Here is a 16,754-nt window from a genome sequence, read left to right as displayed (position 1 = left end):
GTCTGAATTATCTCAGAATTAAAAAGCAGTAATCCAAGTCGAGTTCGTTGACTGTGCATCTTGAGCAGTTAACCCTTAACCCTTAAACTGTCACCACCTTTTTTCCGTATAGACATGAAAATCACTATCCACTAACTTAAAAGTGTTGTAATTCAAGAATGCTTCGTAATATAGACCTATGGACAAGTTGCGTTCCAAATGTTAGGTTGATATCTCAAAAAATGAGCTTTCAGTAAGATTTTATTTGTGCGCAGTAACAAACTTTTTCACTAGATGCACAGCCAAGCTTCCTTGCTGACCATATAAGGGCGCCTCCATTTTCATATAATTTTTGAGTGATCTGAACCATGTATTTCCATAATTGTCATACAATTTATAAAGTCGACATTCTATTCAGAAGAAGTCCAGAACGCATCCAGAACTCTTTGCATGAAAACAAACTGAGCTTTCTATCAAAAATGTTCTAATAGATTTTTCATGTTTATTGCTATTTCAAAATAAAGGCCTAAACACGCCTAATGAATATTAAATATTTTTGTTGTAAATTGATAAATTACTGCTCCTCTGTAATTTATTTTAAAAACCTCTGTAATTCATTTACTTTAGATTTTTACTAAGATATTATTGTTCTAGATATGGGACGGTGACAGTTAAAGGGTTCAATTTGATTGACCAGCTTGGTCACAAGGTGCTGCTCTTTTCACGGATAGGTTGTTTGTAAACATGGGCATTTTTTTTCCAGTATGGAGGGTATAGTTAAACTTCCTACCTCAGGTGATTTGTTAGGTCCCTATATGCAAAATTTGTTGTGTTGGGCAAAAGTATCAACTAAGAAATTTAAATATAAATGAACGTAACTTCTGCCACCCGTGCATTAGATGGCATGAGCCACAGGGGGTCGACACTACCACTTGAATTGGCTATTTGGAGACTGTGCACCCCTCTGGATCATGGAAATTGTTGTTATTAATAGAAAGACTAGTAGACTAGTATTAATCATCTCCTTGTTTCATATAATTTCAGAACCTTGTAGGGACAAGCCTATTCAATGTGGTCCAGAAGCACCAAACACAACAAAAAAGATAATCCTGGACAATGGAATGCCTATTCATTCAAATTAATGTCATAATGTCTCCATTCATATTTTTGAGATTTCCATGTCTCTAATTATAATTTCTCTAATTATAATTTTCATTTCAGACTCTTTTAAAGATTACTGTGTTCGAGAAGATGATACGAAAACATGGCCAATCCTGGATAGCTGTCTGGACATGGGTTTCCTGCAATTTGGTTCAGAGGACTTGTTTAACAGCACACCTGATACCTCTTTAAATTCGCTTTTGGATTTCTCCAGTAGTCAAGACACAGCCACTTTGCCTGCCTCCAACACCACCGGGGCCCTCGTCCCAATTAGTGGGGAATGTGAGGAATGGCGAAAGAAGATTTGTGCCATGTCCTGGAACATTGACTATACCGAAAAACGTGCATTTATGTTCTGTAACATAACCCAGCTACCAACGGCAAGATTGTTTGTCCCAAAAGGAACGAGTCGGCGCAGCAGGTCTTTTGTTTACAGGCTTAAAAACGAGGATCAGGTTCCACAGCAGGTCTGCAAGAATTTCTTTTTGGCCACTTTGAGGTACCACCCAACAAATGACAGCCTGGTCCTGTCGGTGATGAGAAGGGATATGGGTAATGAGGGGATCCCAACGGATCAAAGAGGGAGACACACACCGGGTAACAAACTGGACCTGCAGCCATTGTTGGAACATGCTCCCCATCGATGCTACCTCCCTAGTGACATTAGCATCAAACTGATGTATGCAGACTGGCTGGAAAAGGGCAACAGGTGCTCCTACGAAACATCGCAAAGCAGTGCGGCAAAAACCCATCAGCTTCACAAAGCTTGGAGAAGAGGAATGTGAGGAGTGCTTGCTGCATGAACAGCATGAACATGCTTGTGATGACGATGTCATGGACTGCTAGCAATGTGAGCGCTGGCGCAAACATAAAAATTCTGCTTTGCAGGGCAGAATCGCATATCAGGCTGACGCAGAGAAGGACTGGCAAGGAGACACATCAGTGATGAGTTTGGGCCTCCAGAAGGTTATTATGTTGTCACGCATGCCTGGAGTTAAAATTGCCTTCTTTACCCGGCGTATAGTGGCATACAATGAGACCTTTACCTCAGTGGGGAAGAAAGGGAATTGGAGAAAGAGCGAGATGTCAGACACAGCATCTACTGGGTGGAATTGTGCATCCCAGAACAATAACTGGTGTCTGTTGAGTACGTTAGTCTGCACCATCAATGCTGCCACCTCGGAAAGGGAGGATATCACATTGAAGGACTTTGAAAAGGGAACGCCGACATGAGCTTCATGAGCGCCGACAGTTTTCAACATGTCGTAGAGCTGGAGATAAAGAGGAGGCCTGGCGGTGCTGTCCTATGGGTGTACTCACACTAGCCAGTTTGAACCGTGCCTGAGTGCGTTTGACCACCAAAGCGCGGTTCGTTTGACTAGTGTGAGTGCTCCGAACCGTGTCCGGGCGCGGCCTGTTTAGCCGGCCCTGGCCCGCTTGGAAGAGGTGGGCCAGAGCACGATTAAGTTGGACTCGGGCGCGGTTCGCATGCAGTGTGAGCGCTAACCGTGCTGGAGCACGGAACAGACGTGTGATGTACGGGAACTGTAGTCGCGTGAAAATTTTCGCGCCACTAAGGCGACACATCTGTTTAACAACAGGCTGTGAGAGGGCTGTGAACCACCGTGGACCAAATGACACAAAATTATCCACAAAGAAAACAGAGCGATGGACTCCATTGTGTTCAGAGAGCACCGCTCTTCTTGTTTATCCCGAAACCGTCGCACCATAATGACGTAAGCGTGCTCCGGCACGAATGCTGAAACCCTATGTGAGTGCAGGCCAGAGGGGGAGTGGGGGCAATCGTACTCGGGCCCGGTTCATGGCAACCGTGCCTAGTGTGAGTACACCCTATGACTATGAAGGCTTTTTTATTGTAGTGGCCACTTCCAACTCCGTTAATGTGGAGGCTTTACATATGAAAAATGCCAATATACTGAATTTAAGGGATGGCCATTCCACCACAGAGGTCAAGACGGCCCACAAGTTGAGCGAAATGGCTGAAATTCAGCTGCAATGTGGGTCTAGGAGTTTATTTTACAAACTCACCCACACAGATGAAAGCTTCATTGAATTGGACTTTCTCCAGAAGTTCAGCATGAATCTCTCCTCAGGTCACATGACCGGGGGATTGAAGAGGGCATGACGATTGAAATTTATCTTTGATTTTATGAAAGACATCACAAACGAAGAAGACTATGTATGCCGTAAAGCAGTCGAATTTTGTAGTTCTTTTTGCGCTCCGGTTACTACCCGAAACCCGAAGTTACATAGTGCCAGTAAAAGCGATACAGACCACGTCAGGCTATGGCAGACGTGTCATTTAACCTATTGTAAGTCGATGTACCATCACAAGGGTCTTGGAAATATATTATGAAGGTTGAAAAAAAAAAGGTCAATTCATTTGGGTAACCATTAAATTGAATATTAAAGGGCACTATTTCTTTCCGAAAACAGCCGAGCTAAAGAGTCACACACAATACATCATCGCATCATCTCTGGATAACTTTTGATTCATTATACTTCGTGTTGTTTACATTATATGCACTAAAGCACCGATTGCCAACAAAACACAGACATTTGATGTTACTTACTGCCTGCAAATCCAACTCATAACCAGAATATTTTATCGCTTGAAACGCTCAAACTTTCAGTTTCAAACGATCTGCAAATCCAGCGTTGAACTGGGCCTTGTTTATAAAACATTTGTCACCATTTCAAAGAATGAAACACACTTGCACAACCCTTAAACACTAACTGCATCCACTGTTCCCCTAACGCTGGTTTCTTTGGGAAGCTGAACAAGGTTATATTTCCCTCACAACCAAAAACACACTGATTTCATGGTCTAAAAAGAAAATGACAGCGCTGCTGACGGATAAGCACGTTGATGGGGGTTGCTCTTGCTCTCGTTGATGTGTGTATGCTCTTCCGGGAGAAGTGTCCATACAAGGAATCCTGCTCTTTATGACGTCATTCAGGGCCATACTGGAAAAAAGCTTTCCGAAACTTATACGAATCCTGGAGTGTATTTGGCACAGAAATATTTTTTTTGAAACTTTGGCCATGTTTATCATGAGAGTCCAACTTTTTAACAGTGTAAATAAGTCAGAATGCACGAAATAGCAGTAGACATCCCCTTTAACATTGTTGCCGTTTAATTACAATGGCGAATCATATAAATAGAGGTTATAATCACAGGTTAGAATTCTAATCCCTGATTTGTTGATGTGGGTTTACAATTAAGTGGTGCAACACAACAATAAAACCCAGATCAACAAATCCTTGATTAGCTCCAAACTTAATTAGATTAATTTAATCCTCATTAGTGCAACCAACCCAAATGTGTTTAAACTGGATTACAAAACTGTTGTTAAAATGTTTTTTTTTTTTTGTTAATTGTAATCTTTAGATGTGGCTCTTCCACAGATCTGCAAATGGCCAGGCAAGGGTGGGTGTCTCATAGCAGCATGATTAGTAACTTATTTCACTTCATTATAAGCAAATAAAAGTTTTGTTCCAATTCCAGTTTTATAACCCGTTTATTACAAAACCAGTCAACTTGTTTTCTAAATAGTTTGATAATCATGAACATCTTTGTCAAATCCGATTTTTGAGCATGTTTGTCCAATTAAAATCTGATCAGATTTAGCTAGTGTGAACCAGTTTTGAGCTACATTCATATGTGGTTTAAAATCCTATTCAATACCATTTCTGGAAATCTGTTTCATCTGAACAGATTTTACATGGTTTGTGTGACTTTCTCACACCATGTAAAACGTAAATGTCAGACGTGGTTATAGGAAACATGCTGAAAGTCGCTGCAGAAACGTGTTTTTGGAAAGTGCAGAACGAGTAGAAAATGACAATATAACGGAGACATGTTTTGAAACCAGCGGAGACGACAGCACGGCCGCATCAGCTACGCTATTATGTTGTAAATAGGACAACATCTGTATTGCAAACCCCTCCATGTTGCGGTTGCTGCTGTTGTTGTTGTTGTTTTTGGCGTACACCTATCAACACAACATCATTCCCAGAAGTCAATGCAGATATTCCAGAGAACGAAAGAGCAGCATGGACAAACAAATCGGATCTGAACAGTTGCGATACACTGTGGATGTCAATGATTTTAGATCAGATTCCAATCGGATACACAAATAATCAGATTTGGACTGACAATGTGACCGTAGCCTTAGCGCACAATAAACTATTTGCAGGCTTTTACCAGGCATTTTTCCTTGAAAATAAATTAACACAGCAAGTGAAAAGGAGGACTGAACTGAATCCAGTGTTTTACCTTAGAAAATAGACTAAAAAAGATAAAATAAAATAAAAGAATGGTTTCCAAGCAGCTTTGTAAGTAGATATGTAGTTTTATTTCCAAAAAAGGAAAAAAGAGAAGAAAAACAGAATTGAATTTGAACAATATACACTCAATTGCCATTTTACTGAGTCCACCTTACTACAACTAAAGTAGTTTTTTTTTAACAGTTTTGCTTGGGCTTTTGTTTTAAACTGCATTTATTTAATTAATGTGAGTTTATGCACAAGAAAACTTTTACATTTGCAGCACAGTCCAACATGTGAGTTTGATGACAGTAGCCTAATTCTACAGTGTTTTAGTACAGCAGTTTGTTTTTTAGAGACATTACCTTCAGGCTAGGTTTCAGGTCATCCAGCTCAAGGAAAATCTTTTGAAATGCCTCAAAAGTATTTTTCAGTTCTTTTGGGTAGCTGAGGTTGAGTGCGTATATCAGCCCCATTAGCAGAGCACAGGCCCGGGGAACGTCCAGGTCTTCCTGGAGCTCTGTTCCCTCCATCACAATTCTTGCGTTGGTCGGGTCAGACGTCGTGGCTCCTCTAGTTATAATAATCTTCATCCTTTCATTGGTATTATCCCCATCATCCTAAGTAGATCAGAATCAATGTCTGTGTTTCAAGTTAACATATTTAAAAATCAGATTGACACAAAGTACAGTGTGTCTTACCAAGCGCTCTTTAAAGAGATCATCTTCCTTTTCTCTGAGATGCACTATTATGGAGCGGATAACAGCCTCTCTCCTTCTTTCCAAAGAATAATCCTGTTAAGAAAAAAAGTGTTAAACTACTTATCCATGAGGATGGGTTTTTAATAAATACATCAATCTGAAAAAAGAAAAATGAGGTTTATGACTGTACCAATTACCCGGTTAAATTAAAATAAAATAAAATAAATTAAAATAAAAAAGTATCATCATTTGAATGTATTTCTGGCTTCCTGGTGACAGAAAGAACAACAAATGTGTAATTCAACAAACAACTGATATAGGCGTTTCTACAATTTAGAGTAATGTTCTGTTAACCAGAGGTCAGGACTTAGATGTAATTATTTCAAGGTTATTGTACTTAATATAACTGTCTAATATGAGTGAAAAAAACATTAGACTGGCCCTGCACACTAGGCTTGCTGTGATAGTCAGTGTTACCGGTGTTCAGTCGCAACACCGGTTTCATCGCTTGCCCACTACGACAATTTTTTTCAGTTTAAAGCGTTACAAATATTTAACACACTTAACGCAGTATCTGTTTTTTTCTGCCATCTGCTGACTTGCGTTGTATGATCACACTCTTATTAATGCAAACGCTTTTAAATCATTCAAGCCAGATGAGACAAAAGAGAACGTTGCTGTCTGTCAATGTCCTGTTTATGTGACACACACACACACACACACACACACACACACACACACACACACACACACACACACACACACACACACACACACACACACACACACACACACACACACACACACAAAGACTTTATGAAATTTTAAACATAACATAAAACAATTTGTACAGTGTAACTGATGTATAGATTAATATCTTTCCTTCATGTTCTTCTCTTTTTTATTTATTTATTTTAGTTTTCAGCTCATTGTTTTTTTCTCATTTGTATTCTGAAGACATTGAACATATTGTTAATACATTTTGTATTTCTGTATTCTGTATTTGGTTGTGTTGTGAGCTTTTGCAGTGCGTTTCTGTATTTGGTTGTGTTGTGAGTATTTGGAGCACACGTGTGTTGTGAAACTGGTGATGTTTTCTTAATTTGCGGGTGTTTTTTTTCTATTAGCATGCGTTTCCTTGAGTTGCAGCACTTTGAGCTCTCTCGGCCACCACAGATAACTGAATATAGGTAATTCAAAATCCATGATGATTTATAGCTGCGCCAGAATTAGAAAACAACTGATGCCCACAGGGGAATCTGGGTGACATGCATATTAAATACGATTAAAAATGGTTAATATGAATATACCAGTTAAAAAATAACCAGTTACTTCTTATTACTCTTTTTTGGACATGTAAATCAGGATGTTAAATTGTAATACAGCTGGAAATAATGCCCATCTTCTTTCTCATGTTTTTCTTTTCTTTTTTTAACTGATTTATTATTATTATTATTATTATTACTACTACTACTACTACTACATGTATGTACATGTCCAAAAAAAAATAATTAACTCAAAATCATGTCAGTAAAGCCACTGTTGCCTTTTAAATAATATTAATGAATTAAATAAAAGGGACATTTAAAACTACATGTGAGAGCTAATGTTTTTTTTCCTTCTTTCATCACAGGAGCTGAAAACCAATATTTTCTTGTGGATGTCGTCTTCATGGATATATGCAACTACTCAACAGTTTCCCAAGCAATACTAGCCTCCCTCCCCAGCAACGATCTAGATCTGAATGATGCCTGGGCAGTGCTCACAGATAATGCTGCCTACTTGTCTGAAAGCATTCAGGGAGGTCCTGAAAGGAGTGATGCCAAACAGCGTCCATGTTACCTGCCTCTGCAACATCATAAATCTGGTGGGTGAGAGCTGGCAGCATTACAAATATTTCTCTGATGCTATCTCACTTGTCACATGGATGAGAACTGTGTTCTTCAAAAAGCCTGCCAGAAAGCGAAGATGGGTGTCCTTCCTCATCAACAAGGAGACTGTGCAGGCCAAGGTTCCTCCTGAGGCTGTGAGTACCCGGTGGAATAGTTGGTTTGAGGCTGTCAAGAACCAATGCAGAGCATGTTCACCTGTACAGACCGTTCCTCTGGTCAGAGGAGTCAACAGGCATGGCAGTCAAGAACATCCTCAGCCAGTAGGAAATAGAGGAGAAGGTGCAAACCCTCACTTTCAAGTTAACCTTCATCTCAGAGACTTGCTCCAAACTGACGACGGTCCTGACCATCCTGGAAGAAGCCCACAGACCAACAGCAGTGTCTGCATACAATGTCATGGAGAATCTTGGGTCGTACCTAGTTAATGGAACAGCAAAAACATGTGGTTATGGGCCCAAGACAGATGAGCTACTGAGAAAAATGATTTTTCGAGAGAATAAGGACGTGCTGGACAATCTCCATGATGCTTTTCATTTAGCTTTCACAAAGTTCTCAAAGCACTGGGACACACATCCAGCCAGACATGTGTACAGGATGGCCAGGGTGTTTGATCCCAGACAGGCTCCAGCAATGAAAAAGCAGACTGAAGCCTTCTCAACACTGAAGCCCCTGGCTAAACCCATCAGCAGAGCTCAGTGAGCAGTGGTTGGCCTATCAGCAATGTGTTTCCAGGGACCCCCTGCCAACTGATGAGGAGCTTTCAAACCACGGGAGAGTCCTGAGTGCACGATTCCCAAGAGTTGCAGAGGTGGCTGTGGTCTTCATCTACTTCCCAGTCAGCTCAGTTGACTGTGAGCGGAGCTTCAGCAAATACAAAACTCTTCTCACAGACAAGAGAGAGACACTCACTGAACTCAACACAAAGAGGCTGGCAATCATGTATTTCAATGGTGATGTCTCTGATAGGAGGGAAGCTTAAAGAAAGAAAGTTAGCTCACAAGGATTAACTAGTCCTACAACTTGAATACTTTGATAAAATGTTTTTGGCTGTTATATTATGTCAAATTTAATTTCATAACTCAGGGAGTACTTGCTGTATTTTGCCTTGTTTTTGATGCACTTCAATGTACTGTATGGGAAATATTTTTTATAAGTTCTTCATATATAACTCTGAAATTGAGAAGGTTTTTTTTTTGGTCCTTTTTTTTACTTGAAAGAAAAAGCTAATGGAGCACTTTTATTTAAACTTATATAAACTAATCTAATCTATTTTTTTTTTACTGGACAGTTTAAAGCTCATAACATCAATATTTTGTCGTTACTTGAAGTACTGTGGAAGTAGAAGAGTGCAGTGTTATGTTGCATAATGCAGTATTTGTCCTGAAAACTAAATGTGATGTTTGTTACCTCAATAAATTTAAGGTCATTCCCATTTTATTCATGTACATTTTAATAATTAACATTAAAAAGCACACTCTTTTTACAAATAAAATAACAGTAAAGGGTAAAAAAAATAAACTGAATTTGCAAAAATGAAAACGAAAAAAAAGGAATTCGCAAAAATGAAACCGAAAAAAAAAAAGAATTCGCAAAAATGAAAACGGAAAAAAAGGAATTCGCAAAAATGAAAACGGAAAAAAAGGAATTCGCAAAAATGAAAACGGAAAAAACGGAAAATGCAAAAATGAAAACGGAAAAAACGGAAAATGCAAAAATGAAAACGGAAAAAAGAGAATTTGGGAAAAAATCAAACGGAATTTGGTAAAAAAATCAAACTGATTTTATAGGGCCCTAAAAGTGTGGTCTTGGAGATCATAGCAAATGCAAATGCACACGCAGAAAAATTGTCCAACTCTGGGAAGAAATACAAATGGCTAACTCTCACCTTGGATGAATTTAACAGTTACTAGTCTCTGATCATTTACACGGGCCTCGTGAATGTCAACGAACTGAGTGATTACTGGTCCAAAAAGCTGGGTTACGATTTTAGTTTTCCACCTTCAGTGATGTCACGGGATCAATTTTTGTCTATTTCATGGACCCTGTATTTTTGCGATCTAAAGGGGGGCGAAGAAAACCAACAGAAAAGGGGAACTGAAAAATTCGACCCCCATACAGAATAAAGCCTCTCTACAGAGACCTCATCACTGCCTGCAAGATATTTTACCAACCAAATCAGCATCTTTGATTGATGAGAGGATGGTCGCAACCAAAGCCCACATTGGGCTCAAGCAATACATGAACGTCAAGCTCACTAGATGGGGCTTTAAGCTTTTTGTTCTGGCTGACTCACACACCGGATACACATGGGATTTCTCTGTGTATGAGGGGAAAAGGGCCACACAGCGACAAAGGGCTCAGTTATGACTCTGTCATGTCCCTGTTAGACTTTCCCCTGCTAGGCACTGGATACAAACTGTATGTGGACAAATTGTATACAAGTCCAGATCTTATCATAGACCGAGTAGTCCATATAGCAGGGCTACAGAGGGGTGCATGTGGCACGATCCAAACAAGAGTGAAGGGCTTTCCAAAGACAAGGGGAAATGACATGCCCAAAAAAGCTGAAAGGGGAACCATCAGATGGCTAAGGAAAGATGGCCTTATTTTGTTAAATGGATAGACACACAGGAGGTGATCATGTGTTCCTCAATGAACACGGCATATGAAGGAGACACTGTCAACCAGTAAGTGAGGGTGAACCAGTGTCAGTGGACGAGGTAGACCCATTTCTGTGTCTGTGCTTGAGTACAACAAGTACATGGAGGAGTCGATTAGTCTGATGCACTGATCGGGTCCTATAATTTAAGACCCGGAAGTGGTACAAGAAGCTGTTTCAGCATCTCTAGGACATTGCCATTGTGAATGCGTTCAAAAAACGCATTTGTTTCTGCTAAACAAAAAGGCTACCTTTGTTCCAAATGCCGTAACTTTTAACTACTTAATGCTATCACCCCAACATTTTCCTGCTACCTTATTTCCTTCCTGAGTTATTGCATGTCAAATAAGAAAGATATGTCAATTATTAAAAAAAAAAGTTTAATGCAGTTTCTCAACATTAGAATGTCCAAATGTAAAGAAAAACTATATTTAATAAAAAATGTAAAAGTGTACTCCTTGCTATAGTTTTGGAGTTATGAGTCTTTACTTTTGTATATCACTCAGACAAAACAACTCTAAAAATGCCTTCAGGGCTTAAGGGGTTAAATAACGTAGCGCAGGATGTGAAAATGATAACTGCATCGGGCTGAAACTATCATAAAACACTTGTGTCGCGCTTGGCGCTGCACTGCGCCGGGTGTATCATAGGGCCCAAAGTGTCTTGTCTCACGACTGACAGTGGAACCAACATTCGCAAGTTAGGCTGGCCCTGGTTAAGCTGCTTTGGGCACAACCTGAACCAGCAGTGTCCAACACTATCGAGAAGACGGAGAAAGCCCGCACAGACCGTGCCAAGCAGTTTGCCGTATAATAACCGGCATGTTCTCTGACAGCTGGAGATGGAGCTGAGCTGCAGAAAGCCCAAGCTGATCTTGGCCTCCCAGAGCATTCGCTGGTGACGGTAAGTTTATTATTAAGTCTTCTATATTAAAAATCATCAACTGTTAATAAAACAAAATAGAATAAAAAAGATGATAATAAATAAAGTAAATATATTATAATAAAACCATACAATTATAAAACACAAAAAGCTAGTTTACTTAAAAGATACTCACCAAATGTTTTTTTCTGCTCTGAGGAACAGCTTAAATAGAAAGTTCGATATTTTTTCGCTCTTGAAACACATTTTAAATTATTTAATATAATTTATAATAAATCCTACATTTTTTCTTGGATGTAATAGCATTAATAATACCACATCATATGCATTTTTTTAATTATTATTTATAATAATAATCTTTTTTTTTCTCCAATGAGGACTGTGCAACTTGTTGGGGCTCAAAGCAGAAAATGATTGAGAGGATGCTAAAGCAGAGGACGGCCATCAGTCGAGGTCTTGCTGATGATCATAAAGCCAATCTGAACATCGTGAACTAAGCGCTGAAGCGAGTTCTCCGACATTATGTCCGGAGAGAGTTATGTAACCGCGTCATCTCTACTCCCTGTGCTGCATCTCATTAAAGAGGACACACTGGCCCCATCGGATGAGGATGGACAACTGACAACCAACCTGAAAGCCGGCATCTTATTGATTTTAGAGGAGAAATATGAAGCTCTGCCAGAAGCAACTACCGGCTGACTACGACCCGAATGTTGAGGAGACCAAGAGGATGATCGAGGAAGAAGGGGTCATCCTCGGTAGGAGAGCGCAGTTCCCGCAGCCCATCAGAGAAGAGGCAGAAGAACATGAGGACGAGGACGAAGTCGCAGCAGCCCACAAGAAAAAACACGTTCACAAGTTTATTCAAAAGAAAAGCTGGCGCTGCACTGTCTGTTCCAGAAAGAGAGAGAGGGAAAAGGGCAGATAAAAGAAAGATAAAAGGCAGCTAAACTTTTGCACTCTGAGAAAGTTTACTGTTATATGAAAGAGCTGCAGCAGTATTTTGAAAACATCCAAGTTAGAGTATAAAAGTGGCAGTCTGGGTCCCGCACACAGCTCATTCTGTGACAGCATCATGGCCAAAAGGTACAGTCTTGAGGAAACCCTGGATTTCATACTGGATCAAAGTGACAAATGAAGAAAGCCCGGAGAACACTGACCCAGATAATCCTGAGGACTTTACTACTGACACAGAAGATGAAACCAAGTTTCAAGAGGATTACCAGGAATCTGAAGAGGAGGATTAGGAGGAGGAAGGCCATGCAGATGAAATCTATCTGTCAAAAAATGGAAACATTATCTGGAATACTACTACACCTCCAAAAAGGCCAGGAAGAGCTTCAGCATCAATGATCATGAAACTCACACCAGGACCGACAAGGTATGCATGCTCTCGCGCCGATGACATAAAGTCTGCCTTTCTATTATTTTTTCCAACGTCAATCCAGATCATCTTGATTGAAATGACAAATTTGGAAGGCAAGAGAGTGCATGGTGACAGCTGGAATGATGTAGATTGGACAGAGTTTGAAGATTTTATTGGTTTGATCCTACTTGCCGGTGTTTCTCGTTCACGCAATGAGGCCTTGACAAGGTTGTGGGATGCTGAAACTGGTCGTTAGATTTTTCGGGCCGTCATGTCCGAGCAGAAATTCACAATATTGTCAAGGATCATCCGATTTGACAACAAGGCCACAAGAACAGGTCGACGTGAGACTGACAAGCTGGCTGCAATACGTGACATCTGGGATCTGTGGGTTGAGCGTCTCCCTCTGATGTATAACCCAAGCCCAGATGTAACTGTAGACGAGTGCTTGATTCCATTCAGAGGAAGATGTGCTTTCAAGCAGTACATTCCCAGCAAACCTGCGAAGTACGGATTCAAGATCTGGGCTGCATGTGATTCCCGAACAAGTTCTGCTTGTAATATGCAGCTGTACACAGGATAGCCTCAAGGTGGAAAGCCTGAAAAAAACAGGGTTTGTTCGTGGTCCTCGACTTGATCGCTGGTCACACAATAACCTGCGACAATTTTTGTACGTCACATGCCCATGCCCTTGGCCAGGAGCTCCTAAAAAGACAGCTAACAATGGTTGGGACAGTAAGAAGAAACAAGCCTGAGCTTCCACCCGCTCTTCTCTCAACAAAAGGCAGAGATCGCTTTTCTTCGGTCTTTGCCTTCACTGACACACATTGCCTTGTATCTTATTGTCCCAAAAAAGGCAAAAATGTGGTACTAATGAGCACCTGCCACAAGGAGGTCATTGTAAGCGACAGGGGGGACAAGAAGCCTCAAGTAATCTTGGATTACAATCATTGCAAAGGAGGAGTTGACAACATTGACAAGGTATTTCCAAATTTGATATTCATATGCATCATTTGCTAAATTTATAATGCATTTCTTTTGTCAGCGAATGTACTAATCTGTGTGTCTTTGTAATATTGCAGATGATTGCAACCTAGAGCTGCTCGTTGGCCAATGGATGTTTTCTCAGCCATGATTGACGTGTCTGCCATCAATGCTTTCGTGGTGTGGAAAGAGATAAATCCTGCATGGGAGAGAGGAAAGTGTTTCTAGAGAAGGCTCTTTCTTAAACGGCTTGGAAAAGCTCTGGTGAGTCCTCACATGAAGAACCGAAAACGCCTGCCTCGTACACCAGCCTCAGTCAACTCTCTGAGGGAAATACAAGATCCTCCTCCTGACAGTGAAGAGGAAGCTCCAGGACCCTCCACCCAACCTCCATCCTCAAAAAGCAAGCGCTGTGAGGTGTGTCCACGAACAAAGACGTGAAGTCCGTAAGGCAATGCACAAACTGCAAGAAGAACATCTGCACTGCTCATACTGTCAACATCTGCCAGATGTGCTTTAGTTCATGATACGAAGTACCATTATCAGTGTTTTGCACTCTGCTTGTTTTTTCACTTGTTTATTAGACATGTGATTTATATATAAAAAAAGTTGTACTGTTCTGTGTACCCTTCACTTCTGTTCATTACAGTTTATTGGTGCTGTTGTTTTGTTTTATATTGGTTTATTTACTTTTTAAAATTCATCTTGTTCTAAAATCTCTTGTTCTAAATAAATAAATAATTGTTGATACAAAATTTTCTGAAATAATTAGTATGTGATTACAGTCATGTCATAGTGGTGACTTGTAATGTTTCTGCAAATGTATGTATAATAATTTGCAAAAGAAGATAATTCAAAACATATCAGACAACGACAACAAATTCTAACTTTGACAAAAATAGATTTTATGTATTTCAGAATGTTTAAATATATATTCACAAAATGTATATATATCATAAAGTTGTGAGGAGAAGTTGAAGCATCAAGAAAAATGAAGTGGAAAAGAAATGAGTCCCTATATGGACCTCTATTGGAAATATATGGTTATTGCACTTTCTTTCTTTAATTATAATTTCTAAAGTTTTTCCACAAACCAGCAGATTTCAATATTATATCCCTAACACATAGAGCAATGTCCTAAAACAATTTAGATTTAATTAAGATCGAATTTTTCTTTAAAAAATAATTTTTCATGAGCGAATTTATGGCCTAGTTAAGTAATTGTGCAGTAAATAGGTAAAAAAACTTCCAAATTTCCACAAAAACACAGCATAAATGTATAGTTGAGAAGTAAATAAAAAAAATGATATATAGTTTTCCATATAAAAAAAAATATATTTCCTTACGCAATCGCTCTTTAAAAGTGTGGGGTCTATTAGGCCCCAAACACCAAAAACGTTATCCTTTTTGAACACTGATCTAGGGTTAAAATTTAGACCATCAGAAATAAAACAAAATTTAAATTATGATATTATTCACTAGAATATCATTTTGTCTCATAGCATATATCACACAAACGACTTCATTCATTTGATGCTATACAGTATAACAGGAATAGCTAACAAAACAGATTAAAACCTCAAATCCAAATAAATGTAAGTTGTATCCTGCAACTAAGATTTTAAAATAGGTGTTTCCTGCAATCTCAGAACTAGGGATCGTGCCAAAACCCGGTAATAAATGGCCCAGGGGGCTGAATTACAAAAGACCGCAGTATCGATAACTTCCAATGTTACTTCCAGTTCTGCCGTCGATAGTAGAGAAATTAAGGGGGGAAAGTACTATTTATCTATTTATTTTAACTGTTTTTTCTTTAAATAAACAGAACACCGTTACACAATATTTACTTAGAATATTAATAATGAAAAGTAAATGAATGAATGAATGAATGAATAAATAAACAGAAAAAAAGTTAAAAGCAAAAGAATGAAAAAATACACAAAGTTAATATAAATATACAAGTCCCTGACAGCACTTCAGAGAATACACCTCATTCCAACACATTATCTGCATGGTTCACACTAGGGATGTCAATTTACACAAATTTCCTTGATCGATCGCAGTTTAAATTAACGATCCATTGATCGATCAATCGTTAGGTAAATCATCAGTGGGCGATTATGCTGTTCAATTCTGCACCCTGAATCGTAACACTTATTTAGCAACAAATAAATATAAAGAAATATATGTCGATAAAACCGCATATCGACTTACTGAGCCTCTCAAAATTATCGCAAGGGGAATTCCTTCACCGCAACAGCCCTACAAATATGGCCATGATCCCACCCAGAGGATGATACGCAAAGCAACCCTGCTTGACCCAAGATAAAGAGATCACCACTAGGGGTGGAGCCGAACCCAAATACGGTATTCGGAAAGGCACAAATAACGTGTTTTTTACGAATACTTATTTCGAACAAATACTTTAGAAAATATTTGTATTCGGGAACAAGAAAAACTTTATATCAAAAAGCTGCGTTTCCTCACGAGACCGCAGTGCGCGAGTGAGTGAGTGACGTTCAGGAAGAGGTGACTGACACAGGCTGCTCCACACAGCAACAGAGAGGGCTCGGCTGAGCGAAAAAACACTTAACTGCATTACTATTTTTGTTGAATAGATTTTTGTACCTTAACTGGGTTCCGGAGGCAGTTTATAACTTTCGGGAAGTGGAGTTTGATCGGGAGATTATTTCATTACGCTGCATTATTGACGTCTGCAGCCGGGTGGTCTCATGTTCGCCCTGTTTACGTAGCTCTGTTAGCTCCGTAATTATTTGTTTTTATTACATGGCTTGGTTGAATTCTAATGTAGAATGCGGTCTGTTATTTCCATGGTTATT

General features: G+C 39.5%; 1 protein-coding gene across 1 annotated transcript in view; it reads right to left on the bottom strand.

Moving 5' to 3' along the window:
• Nucleotides 1-5,496: 5,496 nt before the first annotated feature.
• Nucleotides 5,497-16,754, bottom strand: part of LOC143746636 (uncharacterized) — a 27,638-nt gene continuing 16,380 nt past the window's right edge. The window contains exons 5-6 of the mRNA XM_077238592.1: nucleotides 6,132-6,224; nucleotides 5,497-6,050 (exon numbers count right to left, since the gene is read on the bottom strand). Of these exons, the coding sequence (XP_077094707.1) occupies nucleotides 5,763-6,050; nucleotides 6,132-6,224 (381 nt within the window). The 3' untranslated portion in view covers nucleotides 5,497-5,762. The remainder of the gene's footprint in view (nucleotides 6,051-6,131; nucleotides 6,225-16,754) is intronic.

The sequence above is a fragment of the Siphateles boraxobius genome, unplaced genomic scaffold (assembly GCF_051911475.1).
Source record: "Siphateles boraxobius isolate OS27281-9 unplaced genomic scaffold, OSU_SipBor_1 100, whole genome shotgun sequence".
NCBI classification, from domain to species: Eukaryota; Metazoa; Chordata; class Actinopteri; order Cypriniformes; family Leuciscidae; genus Siphateles; species Siphateles boraxobius.
This window is presented reverse-complemented; position numbering and strand designations above follow the sequence as displayed.